At 48.9% G+C, this 18,880-nt stretch overlaps 2 protein-coding genes across 2 annotated transcripts; both read right to left on the minus strand.

Moving 5' to 3' along the window:
• Positions 1-568: 568 nt before the first annotated feature.
• LOC123167061 (U-box domain-containing protein 52-like) lies at positions 569-3,603 on the minus strand. The gene is made up of 2 exons (XM_044584898.1): positions 1,017-3,603; positions 569-920 (listed from the first exon to the last, which is right to left on the minus strand). Exons 1-2 carry the CDS (start codon positions 3,348-3,350, stop codon positions 834-836), a joined length of 2,421 nt encoding a protein of 806 aa, XP_044440833.1. The 5' UTR covers positions 3,351-3,603; the 3' UTR covers positions 569-833.
• A 2,341-nt stretch (positions 3,604-5,944) lies between these two features.
• LOC123170910 (L10-interacting MYB domain-containing protein-like) lies at positions 5,945-6,891 on the minus strand. Its single transcript, XM_044588627.1, has 2 exons — positions 6,589-6,891; positions 5,945-6,496 (listed from the first exon to the last, which is right to left on the minus strand). Exons 1-2 carry the CDS (start codon positions 6,889-6,891, stop codon positions 5,945-5,947), a joined length of 855 nt encoding a protein of 284 aa, XP_044444562.1.
• Between the last annotated feature and the right edge of the window lie 11,989 nt (positions 6,892-18,880).

The raw sequence follows: 18,880 nt of genomic DNA on the forward strand, positions 1-18,880 counted from the left end.
GAGTAGTGGACCCCGTGTTGGTGTCCCCCGGCAGTGTGACCAGTAAAGCCAAAGCAGTCGCACCGGGAGCCATGGTGTGGTTGGGTGTCCTTGGGTATTAGTTTTGGTCGCTTGGGTGACAGAACCATTGGCTTGGGTGGTGCATGACCTCGCGGCCACCACATCCGACACATGGGCCTGTTTGGTTGACTGCCCCTTTTTCCCTTCCTGCATGTGTAACTCGGTTCAACCTAGCTAATTTAATATAGAAAAAAAATATGCATTTAGTTTGATTGCCTGCATATGGACTGCTTGCATCAGGGCAGCAACTTACCCCAGCGTTATTACTAAGAGAAATGCTCTTGCTCACGCGACTGATCTTTCAGGCTACGCTTGTCCCCAATACGGCCCGCTATCTACGCTTCCTTATCTATTCTTTCCCGAGCCTGTCGCCCATCGTCTTCTTCCGGATTTTTGCAAAAGATCAGCCGACCGACGCGTAGCACGGCCCACTGTTACCGAACCTTCCCCACCGCCCTCCAAAAAAGAAGCAGAGAGTCACAAATTACAGCCACGTCTGGTACACGGCAATGGCAGAGCCACATTGTTCTGTATTAGCGACAGCTTGTACAAGGAGATTTTTGCACAAATCTTGGTCTAATCACTGTAAACAAGAAAACAGCTCCAGCTCCCCCAACCCTCATGCTAGGCAGCTACGATTATACCATTAAACTCACGATCAAACACGATTTGAAAGGCCATCTTCTTGCATGTTCGATGTTCCCTTCCCCGGCCCTGCACCCGCAAGCACCAAGACGTCCACACCACGCCATGGCCGGCCCATGGACGACGCGTCAGGCGTTGGTTCTTCTCGGAGGCATGGATGCTTCGCTCGCTCTGCTGAACACCGACTTCATCGGGTATGGATCGTTGTTCGCTTCCTGCAAATTTTCACATCCAGATTAGCCAGTGTGTTTGCCAGATTCGTGGAGGTCGTGGTCATGGCGGGATCGGGAGTAGTTGCACGAAAAGCTTACGGCGGCGCGTGAGGCTGTGACGTTGCTGTGGTACGCCGAGCTGTGCATGCCCCCGCCGAGGCCGCCCCGGATGGCGCCGCCGCAGAACTGCATGTTGTCCTCGCCGAGCGCGCGCAGGCGGTTGAGCTCCGGGAGCACGACGTTGCCGAGGTCCGGCCGGTCCTTCCGCCGCAGCTCGCAGCAGCGGAGCGCCATCTCCGCCAGGCACTGCGCCTCCTCCACCGGCCAGTCCGGCACGGCCGGGTCGAGCAGCTCGCCGAGCGTGCCGCGCTCCAGCGCGCGCCCGATGTGGTGCGTCAGCCCCATGGGCGGCTTCGCCGTGATGATCTGCAGCAGCATCACGCCCAGCGAGTACACGTCCGACTTGACCCCCAGCATCCCCGTCTGCTGGTACTCCGGGTCGATGTAGCAGAAGGTCCCCGCCGTCGACGTCATCCGGTACTGCGTCACCGTGTCGGCGACGGTCGGCGGCACCAGCCGCGCCAGCCCGACGTCGCTGATCTTGCTCACGTAGTTGCGGTCCAGGAGGATGTTGCCGGGCTTGAGGTCGCGGTGCACCAGCGGCTCCGGCTTCTTCTGGTGCAGGAAGAGGAGCCCCGTGGCGATCTCGGCGCAGATGCGGAACCGGTGCTGCCATGGGATGACCGGCCCGCCCGTGGCGCCGCCGCGCCGGAAGAGGCAGTCGTCGAGGCTGCCGTTCGCCATGTACTCGTAGACTAGGCAGCCGTACTCCGGGCAGGCGCCTAGGAGGAGCACCATGTTGGGGTGCCGGATGCAGCTCAGCACCTCCACCTCCTGCTGGAACTGCGACCTCCCCTGCGCGGCGTCGGGCCGGAGCACCTTGATGGCGACCTGGGTGTGGTCGAGGTAGCCGTTGTACACGGGCCCGTAGCCGCCCTCGCCGACCTTGCGCGCGTCGTCGAAGTGCGACGTGGCCTGCTCGATCTCCTCGATGGTGTACCGGCGGTACCGGAGCTCGCCGCCGCCGCCGCCGCCGCCGCCGCGGTGCTTGCGCTCCTCGGCTTCCTTGAGCAGCTTCTTCTCCGCGCTGATACGCTTCTGCACCTCCAGCTCGGCGATCCTCTGCGACGCCTCCGCCGCCTCCATGGCCGCCTTGGCCTTGGCCTTCTCGCGCTCGATCATCTGCAGCGCCGACTCCTCCGTGATGTGCTGGTCCTGCCTCTTCTGCTCCTCCTCCGCCTTCCACCGCTGCAGCTCGTTCGCCTTCTGCTTGGCGTTCAGCGCCTCCTTGCAGGCGGTGCTGTACATGTCCATGGTCTGCTTGAGCTCCAGGCGGAGCCGCTTCATCTCGGCCTCCACGTCGTCCATGCCACTGGAGCAGAAGGAGGAGGCGCTGCTCTGCGAGAAGGACATGTCGCCGCCGGTGAAGGAGTCGCCGCCCCACTTGTTCGGCGTCATCTCGAAGCTGTGGTCGTAGCTGTCCAGGGAGGAGCCGTTGGACATGCGCGGCGCGGACTGCTGGTAGTAGTCGATGCTCCGGCGGCCGCCGTTGCTGCTGATGAAGGAGATGTCCGACACATCCGCGGTGGACCGGCGGCCGCCGCTGCTGACAAAGGAGATGTCGGCCGAGTCCGGCATGGACATGTGGCTCAGGTCGGCGTACGACTTCCTGGTCGGCCCCATGGACCCGCGCGTGAAGGGCGAGCGGATGAAGGGATCCACCCTCGGCGTCTCCCCGTCGCTGCCCCTCGATGACATCGACCACTTCTGGTTCGCCGGCACCGGCACAGCCGGCTCCGGGGGCTTCGCGGCCGCCGCGGCGCTCATGTTCACGATCTGCGACCGGAGCGGGGACACGCGCGGCGCCGGGCGGATGGAGTTGCGCTGCGCCGACACCTTGTTGCCCTTGTTGATGACGTAGACCGTGCAGAAGTCCGGCGCGCCCTTGCAGATGGTGGTCGGGATGTCGGCCTTGAACCTGACGAAGCCGCCGCGCGTGCAGGCGCCGGTGACGAGCTTCTCGACGGCGCCGTGGGCGGCGAACTCGATGATGGACTTGCCGACGTCGTGGTCGTCGAGCACCACATCCTTGCACTGGATGTCCTTGCGGGTGCAGAAGCAGCGGAACGGGAGGAAGAGCTCCTTGAGGCTCGGGTCGGTGGGCTGCTTGAACCCGGCGGCGTCCTCCACGCCGCCGGAGACGCCCTTGGTGTTGACGTGGACGAGGACGATGGTCTGGCCCTTGCCCACGATGCTGTCGATGGCCCACTTGAGCGCGTTCTGGCTGTTCTTGTCCTTGTCGATGCACACCGCCACCAGCGGGTAGCCCAGCTGCGTATCCGCCGCCTCCTTCCCGCCGTCGTACCTCCCCATCGATCGACGTCGATCGGGCTTCACCTTCAACCTTAGTACCTTACGCCTGGTTGATGATGATATCTCCACAAATTAATGGTCGTGGCTCCTAGCTAGCTAAGGGTATTATGCTTGCATGCATGCCTGTTTGCCCATCGACAGGCGTCGCCGTCGGTCGCCGTCGTGCGGAGGCCGGGGAGGTGGGCAACGAGAGGGGAGGGTGGCCCTGAGGGCTCTTTAGTTTTCTGGAGCGCTCTTAATTTCGCTCCTGTTCCTATTTCTCATCTATTATTAAGCACTGTCTTTTTTTGATTTGATGGCTGCTATTTGAATTGAGCCATGTGTTGTGGGTTCTTGGCTGTTTCGCCGGGTAACCACTGGATCCTCTATTTTTTTGTTCCATGTGTTAAACTAGAAAATAGGAAAGGATACGCGAGCACACAAATACACAATGTGGCATGTGCAATGCGGAAAAATACGGGTTTCGTTGCAAAACAATACTTCAGTATTACATACTCCCTACGGTGACTTTGTAAAATCTCAAGATGATATGTCAGTTCAGTCTCTCGGAGGTGCTCATAGGGGTAGGATGTGCGTGTGTGTGCTTATAGGGATGAATGTATGCGCGTATGTATGAGCGCTTGCGTCTGTGTTTAAAAAAGTATTACATACTCCTTCTGTTCAATATAAAGTTTTGCTGATTTGTTACAAAGTTATACTAAATTAGTGACACTTAGGGCATGTTCGTATTCACTCCACTCCTCAGATCCTTAGCTCCACTCCCAGCTCCTAGGTTGCTAGCTCCACAGGGCAAACGAGGAGCAGACAACTTGTTCGGCAACTAACTCCACTTTGCACTCTGGATTACAGGCTCCCCACAACACATCAAGCTGGTTTGATACTGGTCAGTACGTGGATCACTTGTTGTGCCAATGATGCAACACAGTGCAGAAAAAATGCACAAATATGCTGAGTTTACTGAAAATAATGCTGAAGTTTCACACATAATTTCTTTGTGCAAAAATTCACTTTATCGCACAAGAACGCTTCAGCATGAGTTTGCTGAAATTACATGATTTTAGCAACATAGACAAATAGGATTTTTCATAAGATAAACACAAACAAAGGCAGCATAAACACATGTACTTTGTAGACATCACTCTAGTCCAGTGGAGGTCCTGCAGAAACAATTTTCAACACATGAAAACCTTTATGCAATGCTGGTGATTGCTTGAATAGAACCAAAAACATATATACTCTGCTTCGATGGTTTCACCTACAAAATTACGAAATTTGTTAATAGGTACAGATACATATCAATTGTGAAAGAAGCAAATCATGTTGTGATTGAACTAGCTAAGAACATCTTCTGGATTCTAGACTTATGCATCTTGCTACAAGGAAATAAATGACAAGTAATATTGTGACTAATATTTCAGCTACTGACAAAGACAGTGAACAGTTTCGACATGTTTGGAGACAACATTCACTTGTTTAACTTTACGACCAGTCATCTATGAGAAAGCATGAATTTATCAAGCAAGGTAAAAACTAAAGAATTGTAGTAAATAAAAACACATGAATGCGGTAGAAACTAGTATACTCGCATTTATAGCAGAACTGGAAGTCACCAACCAAGAGCAATATCAGTTGCTAGTCTATTACGGAACCGGTCCATGTCTTTATCACTAGCCTCCGAGGTTGACGCATCCGATGCATTCGGAGGGATGGCATACCGTTGATACCTTGAAGGGATATCTTGTTAAATTTCTCCTTAGGTGTTCTTGGCGCCACATCTCGTTGAAAATCAGGCACGTGGTACCTTTCCCCCTTGTAAGGTGCGAGATATCCAGGTCTATTAGGATAGCCCACGTCCACAAGATAGTACTTACCTACAAACAACAAGCAGATTGCATGTAAGGCCTATGATTTGTTTACAGAATTTAAATAAAAGAAATTATTATAGTTGACACTGTCTCTTGACCAACAAGTCATGCAATTGAAAGAAGAGGCGTGCGTTCATCCTCAACATGGTATATGTTTCTCCATGTGTTGACACTGTCTCTTGCAGCCATCCAAACCCACTGAGAATAGAATTCCTTGAGTCTGCCTTGATCAAATAGTTGTCACAGTACTTCCCTGCAAGTGTTGATGCACCGGCATAGATGTTGGACATTGATTGGACATGGTGGCATACCCTCTTCTTCCTTTCTTCATAACTATCACTATCATTGTCACTATCCGATGACATCTGAACATACACAAGTAACAACAATTAGTACTTAATTATCAACCAGATTAGTCATAGTAGAAAGGTAAGTAAGAATCATATGTAACATTAAAGACAAGTCATATGTAACAACATTTATCATGTAACCATCAGCAAGATGAGTCATAGCAGTAATATAAGTAAGATTACAAGAAATATTACCCAGATTGAAGACATACGGCTGAAACAAGGTAAATGAAGACAAACAACTGAAAAAAAGGAAGAATGGGACTAACATAGTAATGTTACAACCCAAATAGTCTTACAAGTAAACCAGAGTACATAATTAAGTTCAAACTTTAAATTAGTATTACATCCCAATAGGCACAAACAACATCAGTAGCATCTAATGCCCATACTTGGTGTTGTATTTCCTACGCAACCAATCTAAACGAGCAGCACTTTCCGTCATATGCAGGAACATCTCTCTCTGCTCTCGCTTCACAAATAGTTCACTAGCAATGAAATATTCATCACTTCCTACTATTGCACCGCACTCAACAACCAGATCCATCACAGAAGTAATCGATGAACTCTCTTCTTTCTTCATGTATGACTCAAAGCTGGATTGGGTCCTCTCTGCTATATCTCCACCCATGGTTATCTGTTCTTGTATAACAAGAGATGTCTTTGGCTTGTTGTTATTGCCATCCACATACCTCCCAAGTCTCTTCCCTTTTCCATCAGCATGTGACTCACCTGTTTGGGTCTCCTCCAGATCAACATCTTGTATGTCGTCCACATTGAAAATAGAAGTTGCACTGCTAGATTGGGGAATGGTGCCTGAAGCAGGATTCCAGTGATCTGTACCATCACTCGTGATGTCAGCAAACATGATAGATAAGTTATTCTCATTTTGAAGTCCACACTTTCGGAACTTGCCACAGCCAGGGATGTCCTAAAATACAACAAAACAAACCTTAATTAGCATCACTACTCACGGAACAATTGCTTATATGATAAGAACAAATAGGAAAAGTCACGACTCACTATCTTTGCTTTCTTCCACCATTCAGCATCTTGTTTGATGGTGTTTCTCTCATAGTCCCACCCACCACCGGTCTCCTTCAATTTGAGTTTTCTGAAATTGCTGTAATCAGTCTTCAACTTATCCCACTTGTTCTTCAGTTGGAACTTGGTGTACTCCAGACCTGTTCTGACTTTGAAATCTTTTGCAACTTCCTCATAAGCATTCCGAGTCAAGTGCTTGTCTGGCCTATTGCCAGCACGCACTTGTTGGACAAAGAGCTCGGTCAAGATCGTAGTGTTATCGTCACTCCAATCGGCAAACATTCTTCAAGAAAATTATACATCAATTGCAAGCATTACAATTTAACACATATCGATGAACAATCATCAATCATGCTCCTAGTTACATACCAGCAAAGACCATGGTGAAAAAGAATCAGCACAGCTACTGTAGTACAAACAAATAATAATGTCTTAAGAAAATCCTGAAACAAATAATAATTTCTTAAGCAATCTCAATACTAACATATTTCAAAGACAAGTAATATTGACTCAACTGCACTAGCTAGAGTTTATGAGCATCGGAGCAAATACCATATCCTATTCTCTCGCTAAAGGAAAAATAATAGTTATCGGTTATAGGCAGAGAAGGGGTTCACTAGCTAGTTCACTCCATCCATGTCAATCAAGGCAAATAAAAGAAACAGATGCAATACGTATATGTTTACAACATCCATGATAATCATGCAGTGTGTATTTGTTATCTCTGAAGAAAAGGAAACTCTATCTGTCTCTATGCACTCTGTCGCTCATCCCCTTTCTATACCAACTCCCCTAATTCATCCCCTTCCTCTCAATTTCCTAACATAATCCTTGCAGGAATTATAGACATGTTGTACTACTACTTACTGGAATCAAGAACCAAGAATCAAGAACACCTGGAACTGTTCAGGAATATGAATCAAGAACAGTAGAGGAACAAGGGTGAAGAGGAGATATGGATCTCACCTTGATGGATGTGATGTAGGCGTGGATGCCGACCTTGCAAACGACGAATCCGAGCTGCCGGGGGCGAGGACGAGGCCCTGGTGATCTCAGCCGCCAGAGGTCCACTCAAACCGTATGCCCTCAAAGTGGTTGCCGAACAGAAAAGCCGCCTTGGATGAGGAGGGGGGCGAGGAGATGGCGAGGTCGCAGGGGCATGGATTTGGCCGGAGGGGAGCTGGGGATCCGCGGCGGCGGGGTGGCGGCGGGCAGCGGCGCAGCGCTAGGGTTCCATGGTCACGGAAGGACAGGGGAGTCGCTGCACGGGGGAGAGAGAAAAGGATCGAGTGAAGCGGTAAGTTGTGCGGGGAGTGGCACGCGGAGCTCGGTTTCGCCGACTCCACTGAATTGAACTACGGTCTGGTCCGCTCCGCTCTTCCTACTCCGTGGAGTCGGACCGTTCGGCACTGCTCCGTCCGCTCCGGGAGCAGAGTCGGGGAGCGGAGTGAATCCGAACACGCCCTTAATAGGGATTGAAGAGAATATTTATTTGTTTCACCAGGCTTGAATCTCCATGTAATTTCTTTCTCACTTCGATTAAACGCTATGGCTCACCCACCGGATCTCTACCTGCGGCGACCGTCTCCATGGGCATCGGATCTGAATTTTGATTGGACGGCTTGGGGAGCAACCTCTTATATAGTCTAGGTTTGCAATTGAGCCACTGTTGCAATCCTTTACTATTTTGTTACCATCTACAAAGATAAGAAAAGAGGAAAATATTTAGGAACAATCATGGAAAATAAGGAAACATGCTCATTCGTTATAAGTGCTCATAAATTATTTTTGCATTTTCCTGATTTTTCTATCTTTCATAATGCTTATGGTTTTTAATTGGGAAATGACAACTGGGGAATGTTCCTTGGTTAGGAGGTCCTGGGCCCTTTGATTTAGATCACGCGGATGGCAGAAAATTAAAAATCGTTGGTATTTTTTTATGCTACATGACAATTTTTACTTTCGATTATGGCAAATTTTGTAAAGTTGCCATGGCAACTTTAGTTCAAATTACATGAAACTGATGGAAAACATAGCTTGCAATTTCAAAAAATTTACTACACTCATGCAAGATCTATTTAGGAGATGCATAGCAACGAGGGGGAAGAGTGTGTCCACGTACCCTCGTAGACCGAAAGCGGAAGCGTTTGACAACGCGGTTGATGTAGTCGAACTTCTTCTCGTTCCGACCGATCAAGCACCGAACGTACGGCACCTCCGAGTTCTCCACACGTTCAGCTCGATGACGTCGCTCGAACTCTTGATCCAGCAAAGTGTCGAGGGAGTAGATGAGTTCCGTCAGCACGACGGCGTGGTGATGGTGATGGTGAAATGATCCGCGCAGGACTTCGCCTAAGCACTATGAAGATATGACCAGAGGCGTAAACTGTGGAGGGGGGCGCCGCACACGGCTAACAATTGTTGGTGTGTGTTCTAGGCGCCCCCTCCCCACATATATATATATAGGTGGGAGGGGGAGGGGAGCAGCAAGGGGGCGCCCCAAGTAGGAGGAATCCTACTTGGGGGCCTCCTCCAATTCGGCCTCCCCCCTTCCTTGTATACGGAAGGGGGAAGGAAAGAGTGGAGAGGGGGAAGGAAGGGGGAATCCTATTCCCTCTCTTTCCTTTCCTCCTCCCCTTTTCCTTCTCCACTTAGGCCGGCCCATATGGGGGGGGTGCACCAGCCCCTTGTGCCTGGTATGTTTCCACTCTTGGCCCATAAGGCCCATATCTTTTCCCGGGGGTGCCCGGAACCCCTTCCGGTGACCTGAGATGTACCTGGTACCATCTGGAACATTTTCGGTGTCCGAATACCATCGTCCTATATATCAATATTTACCTCTCGATCATTTCGAGACTTCTCGTCATGTCCGTGATATCATCCGGGACGGCGGGAGGGAGATTCCTTGGCTGAACTCACACGAGGCTGACTCCGAGGGTTCGGAGCCAGTGTTCGGAGAAGGGTCTGGCTTCGTGATGGTTGCTAGCGACGTTACTTCATCCGGCTCTCCTGTACTGGGTTTAGTGGCCGCCGATAGTCCAGCGGGCTCAAGAAGTCCGTCTTCGGGCATGGCGACGCGCTCCGTATCTAAGGCCAAAGCAGAAGTTGGGGTCGCGAATCCTTGGAAGATCAAGTCTCCCCGGACGTCAGCGACATAGTCCAGGTTTCCAAAACTAATCTGGTGACCTGGGGCATAGCTATCGATCTGCTCTAGATGGCCAAGCAAGTTGGCCCGCAGTGCGAAGCCGCCGAACACGAAGATCTGGCCGGGGAGGAAAACCTCCCCCAGGGCGGCGTTGTTGTAGATGTTTGATGGAGCCATCGAACCTCTTGACGACAACGCAGCGGAACTCTCAATGAAAGAACCAATGTCAGTGTCAAAACCGGCGGATCTCGGGTAGGGGGTCCCGAACTGTGTGTCTAAGGTCGATGGTAACAGGAGACAGGGGACACGATGTTTACCCAGGTTCGGGCCCTCTCTATGGAGGTAATACCCTACTTCCTGCTTGATTGATCTTGATGAATATGAGTATTACAAGAGTTGATCTACCTCGAGATCGTAATGGCTAAAACCCAAGAAGTCTAGCCTGTATGATTATGATTGCCTCTACAGACTAAACCCTCCGGTTTATAGAGACACCGGAGGGGACTAGGGTTGTACAAAGTCGGTTACAGAGAAAGGAATCTTCATATCCAAACGCCAAGCTTGCCATCCACGCCAAGGAGAGTCCCATCCGGACACGGGAGAGAGTCTTCTGTCTTATATCTTCACGACCCATCAGTCCGGCCCATGTCCAACAGGCCGGACGTCCGAGGACCCCTTAATTCAGGACTCCCTCAGCCACCCTCCCTCTTTGCCATCTGCTAGCAGACGGCAAAGGGCTGGCTGACGGCAAACATCCTCTTTGCCGTCCGCTCTTTCTTTGTCGCCAGCTTCCTGTAAGCTGATGGCAAAGACCTTCTTTGCCGTCAGCTAGCAGACGACAAAGAGCTGGTTGACGGCAAAGATCCTGATTCCAGTAGTGCAGGTGGGTTTACTTTCATACAAAAACTTACAAAATATATAGCAGAGGTACAACAACTTGGCCTAGACGTCCACTTGATGTACAAATCGCTCATGTGCTGACACATGCACGCTAATGGGGCAAAGTGCAGGCGCTGGGTTACTTAGAGTCTTTGCAAAATGGCCCATGTGAGTATGTCAAATTTCGGCCACAATTCTTTGGGCACCATTGACATCTAATTTAGGACAGTAAACTGACCTAGCCGCCCTCCCAACAGCGGAGTTGGACTGGTAACTAACTCTTTAGTCATTTTGTTGCAAGCTTATGATGTGTATTACCGAGAGGGCCCAAAGATATCTCTCCGAAACTCGGAGTGACATTACCTAATCTTGACCTATGCCAACTCAAAAAACACCTTCGGAGATACCTGTAGAACATCATTATGATCACCCAGTTACGTTGTGACGTTTTATAGCACACAAGGTATTTCTCCGGTATCCGGGAGTTGCATAATCTTATAGTCGAAGGAATATGTATTTGACATGAAGAAAGCAATAGCAATAAACTGAACGATCATTATGCTAAGCTAACGGATGGGTCTTGTCCATCACATCATTCTCCTAATGATGTGATCCCGTTATCAAATGACAACACATGTCTATGGTTAGGAAACCTTAACCATCTTTGATCAACGAGCGTGTCTAGTAGAGGCTTACTAGGGACACGGTATTTGTTTATGTATTCACACATGTATTTAAGTTTCCGATCAATACAATTGTAGCATGAATAATAAACCTTTATCATGAATAAGGAAATATAAAATAACAACTTTATTATTGCCTCTAGGTCATATTTCCTTCATGATCTTTGCTAAGTTACATTCGTTGTTGCTGCTGTTACGATCACTATAAAACTGCTACTGTTACTGTTACCGTTACTATTGCTACTACTATCAAACTATCATACTACTGTGCTACTAAAAACTTTGCTGCAGATATTTAGTTTTTCAGGTGTGGTTGAATTGACAACACAACTGCTAATACTTACAACTATTTTTTGGCCCCCCTTGTGTCGAATCAATAAATTTGGGTGAAATACTACCCTCGAAGACTGTCGCGAACCCCTATACTTTAAAGGCCATCCTCCGGGTGCACACGAAGGGGAAGGCGGTGGTGGGAGCAATGGCTTGCGGTGGCGGCTCGAGAGTTGCGCATGGGACATGGTTGCTTGCACCCATCGAGGCGCATGATGAGGCGGCGGCACAGGGAAGGAGTGGAGTTGGCTCAGCCATGGGGTCCACATGCATCAACGCCGCCGTTGGTGTCGGGCTTCGACGGGTGAAGGAGATCAACATCAGCCATGTGTGGCGGCGCTGTGCGATATGCGTAATTTGTTGATGGTTATATCGACCACCCATGAATAGAGCGAGCAGTTTTTTTTCTCCTGGACTATGCTCGGTTAGATAAATGGGCTGGCAGAGGAGACCCAGTTAACCATACTACTTCGTTTTTTTCTGGAGCAGCAGCCTCTTAGAACAACAGATTTAATGGTCAGAAACGCCCAAATCAGGAAAATAGATGGCCAGAAACGCTAAGCGCTGAGATGGCTGGATTATGCCAGTTTTATAAACCTAAATTAGATGTCTACGGAGCCCAGGGGACCGTTTGACCGAAATTTCACAGACTCACTGTGCCCATTTTGCAAAGAATCTAAGAAGCCCAGCGCGTGCACCAAGGCATAAGAACCAGGAGAGGGCATCACCTCCGGGTGGTCAGCTCTGCTCCAACCGATAGGCTTCTCAGACCAATGCATGAACTCGGGGGACTCTGATGCTACTGCATGTACTTCTTGTTGCCGTTGTGTGACGCCCGGATAATTAAGCTACAGTAACACTCTACTAATGATGCCATGTCACCTCGATTACTGTTGCCAATCTCGCGTTAGTTTAAAACCGATTCAAATTCAAATTTGAATTTAAGTCAAATAATAAAAGTTTCCAAACATTAAAAATAAAATGCTCTAAACGTGCCAGATAATTCATGAGTAATAATGGTGGAGAAACCACATTTTTAAAACATGCTTAAAAGCTCAAAAGTAATTAACATTGTGGCTAAAATAATTAAATAAATGAATTTTGAATTTTATAAAATCCTAAACTATTTTATTTGGAACTCAAGCTTTTTATGGCAAAGGATTAATTCACAACACTAATTTAGGCACTAATTATTTATCTTAATAGAGTTATAATAAATTGGAAGTTAAAAGAAAACAGAAAAAAAGAGAACCCCCATGGGCCAACCGACCCAACAGGTCGGCCCACCCCGGTCCACCTAACCCACTACTAACCCACCCACTACTCCGAAACCCTAGCCCAACCACCCCCACGATTCCCCCCACTCTCCCTCGTCTCTTCCCCCCCACCTCTCGATCCCGATCAGGATCGGGAAGGGGGGATCGAACCCGGCGACCCCGACGCCATCGCCCCGGCGCCTCGCCGCCCTACGTCGCCACCTCACCGGCGCCGCCCCCTTCGCCGTGACGACACTGCCCGGTGCCTCCCGCTACCCCGCCGCCCGTCTTCGTCCTCCGCCTCGACCACGCCTCCTCGCCGGACTTCCTCCCCTGCGTCGCGTCGTCACCGTCGTCCTCCCCACGCCCACTGCCCCGTCCCCTGCAACCCGCCGTGAGCTCCCTTCCTTCCCCTTTGTCGCCGCGCCCCCTTCACGCGCCTGTGCGCGCACACCCGCAGCCGCCCCGGCCTCTTCTCCCTCCTCGCGCGTCCCCGTCCGTCGCCTCTCCGGCGATGCTGCCGCCCGCACATGGCCACGCCCTGCCTATGTCCCTGCATCGCCACCGCGCGCGCCGCGCCAGTGCCTCGGGTTCACCGCGGTGCTGCGCTCGTCGCGCCCCTCATCGTCGCCCCGTCCACTGCGCCCCCTGCTCGTCGCCGTGCTGCTCCCGGTGCCGCCCCACCGCTAGCGCCGCCGGCCGCGCACGCCCCGCGGTCTCTCCCGCCGCGCCCCTGTGGCCTCACCATGCCGCACTCGCTGGGGCGAGCTTCCGTTCGGTGGCCGCTCTGCACCCGCGCCCGTTTGGGCTGCGCCCCTTTGCCTGACCCGCTAAGGCCATGAGCCAATGACATGTGGGGCCTAGCCCCCAGAACGTATTATATATATATATATAAAGAATTAAAAATAATAATAATAAAATAATTAAAATATTAATTAATTAAAGAATTATTTAACTTAATTAATTCTGTTTAATTAACCAAATTAACTAACTAACCTAATTAATTGTTGTTAATTATCTAAGCATTCAATGACAGCTGGGACCCACACGTCAGTTTGACCTAGTCAACGCCCTGTTGACTGCTGACGTCATGATGATGTCAGCAAATACTATTTTGGATAATGTTGAATTAAATTAATTAAATAAATTCTAAAATGATTTAAAACTTTAGAAAATCATATAAATTAAACCGTAGCTTAGATGAAAATACTTTCTACATGAAAGTTGCTCAGAACGACAAGACGAATCCGAATACGCAGATCGTTCGTCCGCCACACATCTCTAGCATAGTGAACCTGCAACATTTCACCTCCGGCTCATCTGTCCGAAAACGTGAAACACGGGGATACTTTCCCGGATGTTTCCCCCTTTCGCCGGTATCGCCTACTACCGCGTTAGGGCACACCTAACACCACTCATTGTCATGTCATGCATCGTCATGCTTATGTTTGCATTGCATTTACTATTTCTTCCCCCTCTTCTTTCCGGTAGACTACGAGACCGACGCTGCTGCTGCCCAGTTCGACTACGGAGTTGACGACCCCTCCTTCTCGCCAGAGCAACCAGGCAAGCCCCCCCCCCCTTGATCACCAGATATCACCTATTCTTCTCTATACTGCTTGCATTAGAAGAGTCTACCATGTTACTGCTTTCGGTTTATCCTATTCTGCTGCATAGCCTATCATTGTTGCTACAGTTGTTACCCTTACCTGCTATCCTACTGCTTAGTATAGGATGCTAGTGTTCCATCAGTGGCCCTACACTCTTGTCCGTCTGCCATGCTATACTACTGGGCCGTGATCACTTCGGGAGGTGATCATGGGTATATACTATATACTTTATATACATGACACATGTGGTGACTAAAGTCGGGTCGGCTCGTTGAGTACCCGCAAGTGATTCTGATGAGGGGGCTGAAAGGACAGGTGGCTCCATCCCGGTAGAGGTGGGCCTGGGTTCCTGACGGCCCCTGACTGTTACTTTGTGGCGGAGCGACAGGGCAGGTTCAGACCACCTAGGAGAGAGGTGGGCCTGGCCCTGGTCGGCGTTCGCGGATACTTAACACGCTTAACGAGATCTTGGTATTTGATCTGAGTCTGGCCATTTGGTCTATACGCACTAACCAACTACGCGGGAGCAGTTATGGGCACTCGACGTCGTGGTATCAGCAGAAGCTCTTCTTGACGTCAGCGACGGAGCGGCGCGCGCCGGATTGGACTGGAACGCCTGCTAGGCTAGGTCTGCTTCCGGCCACGTACGCAACGTGCAGGTGTGCAATGGGCGATGGGCCCAGACCCCTGCGCGCATAGGATTTAGACTGGCGTGCTGACCTCTCTGTTGGGCCTAGGTGGGGCTGCGACGTGTTGATCTTCCGCGGCCGGGCATGACCCAGAAAATTGTGTCCGGCCAAATGGGATCGAGCGTGTTGGGTTATGTGGTGCACCCCTGCAGGGAAGTTTATCTATTCGAATAGCCGTGTCCCTCGGTAAAAGGACGACCCGGAGTTGTACCTTGACCTTATGACAACTAGAACCGGATACTTAATAAAACACACCCTTCCAAGTGCCAGATACAACCCGGTGATCGCTCTCTAGCAGGGCGACGAGGAGGGGATCGCCGGCTAGGATTATGCTATGCGATGCTACTTGGTGAACTTACCATCTATTCCCTTCTACATGCTACAAGATGGAGGTGGCCAGAAGCGTAGTCTTCGACAGGATTAGCTATCCCCCCTTATTCTGGCATTCTGCAGTTCAGTCCACCGATATGGCCCTTTACACATATACCCATGCATATGTAGTGTAGCTCCTTGCTTGCGAGTACTTTGGATGAGTACTCATGGTTGCTTTTCTCCCTCTTTTCCCATTTCTATACCTGGTTGTCGCAACCAGATGCTGGAGTCCAGGAGCTAGAGATCCCGAGGATGATTCTACATGGAGTTCGGCTTCGAGGAGTAGTTAGGAGGTCCCAGGCAGGAGGCCTTGCCTTTTCGATCGTTGCTATTTTTGTGCTAGCCTTCTTAAGGCAATCTTGTTTAACTTATGTCTGTACTCAGATATTATTGCTTCCGCTGACTCTTGTGTTTTCGAGCTTATGTATTCGAGCCTTCGAGGCCCCTGTCTTGTAATATAAAGCTTGCTTTATTTTAATTTGTGTCTAGAGTTGTGTTGTGATATCTTCCCATGAGTCCTCGATCTTGATCGTACACATTTGCGTGTATGATTAGTGTACGATTGAATCGGGGGCGTCACAAGTTGGTATCAGAGCCAACTGCCTGTAGGAATCCCCCTTTCCAACTCCTTGGCCGAAGTCAAGTCTAGTCATTGAAAAACTTTTACTAACATGGCTGTGTGGCTTACGGGCCCACGTCGCCATTGGGTGGTATTAGGATCTTTTACACCTCGATCCTTACTCTGGGACTCTGATCTCTCTTCTATTCAGGTTAAATGATTTTACTAAATCTGACTCTAGGTTCTTGTAACTACTTCACCCGGAGAGCCCCTTATTAGTAATGATCGTCCGCTGCACGTGAAGACCCTGAAGACACTCTCCGCTGTTAACCCGAGAACTTGCGTTCATCGCTTTTGCAATTCCCTTCCATCGATAAACTCCTATGGATAACCACGTATACTCGCCATTCATACAATGTTTCCCAGTTGATCTTGTTATTACAAGATACCCCGAAATTCTCTCTGTTGTTCCAAGAATCCTTTGAGCTTACTGCCTTGCTGTTCTTTGTCACCTGAATACCCCTACAGATAATTCTCGCACTTACCGAGTATCCTCTCATCCCCAGTTGATTCAAGTATTTCACAAAAGTGTTCAAAATACCATTCGATCTTCCGAAAATCCTCAGGAGCCTTTTTGCTCTTGAAATTCTTGTTTGCTTGCATTATGGTTAATCCCATAAGTCTCGTAATCTTATTGGCATCCCTCGTCATTATCATTTTGAGTCCGTTGATTCAATATGTTGCGAATGCTCGCAATCCTCAGTCAGATCCTAGAATTCATCCTTCTGGCTCAGACGTCATTTGAATGTGAGTTGGTTCTTGACCAATCAATGCCTTGATCGGTTGTGCTTCTAAGTCTATTGAGCTTATTCATTTTCGATCAGAACGATTGATTTTGATCCCTTGATTTGGAAATCATAAATTCCTTTGCAATTGAGCTTTGAATTATTCAGTTGTTCTCTAATCGGATCTCCTTGCATTCTTTCTTCCTCTGGTTGAGTACCGATGCTCACATCAGATCCCTTGAATACCACCGGATCCTTTGTTGGAGTTTATCCGACAATATCCTTCATATTCAAATAACCTTGTGAGCTTTTCCATGAATATATAAAGCCTTTGGTAAATTGTATCCTCTGCTTTGTCAACCTTGCTCTGCTTTCGAGCTGGTGATATTTACTCTTGAAGCTTGTGGTATATGTTTCTAAGATGCTCCGATGGGTTGAACCTATACCTTCTCTAAAACCGTGTGAACCCGGAAGTTTTCACGAGTCATACTCTTCTGGTGCTTCGCCAGATAACTTTTCAACACCACAACTTCGATAACGAGAAGTGGATAAAAGGTTATGCATTGGAGAAGTGGGAGTCGACCTTGAACTTTGTGTTCATGCCCATGGACACGATGTAGATCTTATCATTAAAGCTTCTCTTAAGTTAATTATTCCCTCGGTATAAGTTCATCTTATATCTGGGATCTGGCCTTTTGCAATCGTGGTTCCGACCATGTTCTCCTTTAAATACCATTTCTCGTACAAGTTTAAGCACTTGTCTTCTGCAGAGCTATACCCTAGTCCAACCTCTACTTTGGTTTGTCGTCGAGTATTACCCCCTGGTATCTCGAGATTATCACAGAACTGCAAAACTTCTTATGAGTTCTCCATCAAGTATTACATTCTCATTTATTCCAATTTTTCATGGGCTCCGAGTTATTAAACACTCAAGGACATCGATAACTGAATCGAGTCCGCATCACGATTAAACAACTCTTAGTAATCTCCTTTGCTTACGAGTTCGTACTCGATCACGTCATCCCTAGCCTGCTCGGCTATGTCATTATCGTGCCGATTTTAACTGTGCTACCTGGTCCTTCCCAGCGTACAAATTTCGACAGTGAGCTAATCTTGCGTCGATCTTCCTCGTCATATCACTTCTCCTTGAACAGCAAACTTGATTTCGAGTTTGTGTCCTACCCGTGGTTCCAATATCCTTTCGCTTTCATCATTACTTTGACTTGATGTCATCGTCGATCAATTACATCTTCTTGAAAACCTCTCGACAAATTTGTCGTGATCATTGTCAACAGTTTGACTTCTTCCAAGTTGTGTGTCGAAATTCAGGATGAGAAATACCATCCTTGCCCCTCGATGAATTATGTTATCATCGACAACATTCTTGCCTCCCCCCAACACAAGCTTGTTCATATTTTGTGTTGTATCTTGATTTCCTTGCTATCTAGCTTATGATATGTTCTACCTTGGAGTATTACCATCTTTTATGTCAAGAATGTCGTGAGAATTTCACCACCTCTTATGACATCTTGATACAGGTGATACTTCTTGCCATATCTGTTCATTCCTTGGTCCCCGTGTTGTTCCTAACCGGAAAACCGACAATTGAACTATGGTGTGCGACTTCAAAACTTCTAGCAACCTTATTGCTTTGAAGTTAATGGTCAACATTTCATTCTTAGACCATTGGTTATCGAATCGCCATTCTAACATTGTTTGTGCTACCTAAGTCCGTATTTCAGGTGCACCGTCAACCAATGTTCAATCGTGTATGTTTCCTCGAGCATACCTCATTATATCATTTGAACTGACAAAAGCTATCTCCTTGTACACATAATTGTGGAAATCCATCTTTTGGAAATCTCAATGGAATGTCGCTGAGTCCATCAGCCACCTCCTAACCCTCTCGTTGGTTTACTGACGAACTCTTGTTTTGGAACTCGCTTCCATAGTTCATTTCCCG

The sequence above is a fragment of the Triticum aestivum genome, chromosome 7D, assembly GCF_018294505.1.
Source record: "Triticum aestivum cultivar Chinese Spring chromosome 7D, IWGSC CS RefSeq v2.1, whole genome shotgun sequence".
Classification (NCBI taxonomy): domain Eukaryota; kingdom Viridiplantae; phylum Streptophyta; class Magnoliopsida; order Poales; family Poaceae; genus Triticum; species Triticum aestivum.

Excerpts from the sequence above, each read along its gene's own strand:
- LOC123167061 (XM_044584898.1), bottom strand. The coding sequence starts at position 3,350 with ATGGGGAGGTACGACGGCGGGAAGGAGGCGGCGGATACGCAGCTGGGC. Across the intron at positions 921-1,016 it reads TCACAGCCTCACGCGCCGCC|GAAGCGAACAACGATCCATA; the intron begins GTAAGCTTTTCG and ends GAAAATTTGCAG.
- LOC123170910 (XM_044588627.1), bottom strand. The coding sequence starts at position 6,891 with ATGTTTGCCGATTGGAGTGACGATAACACTACGATCTTGACCGAGCTC. Across the intron at positions 6,497-6,588 it reads GGTGGAAGAAAGCAAAGATA|GACATCCCTGGCTGTGGCAA; the intron begins GTGAGTCGTGAC and ends GTTGTATTTTAG.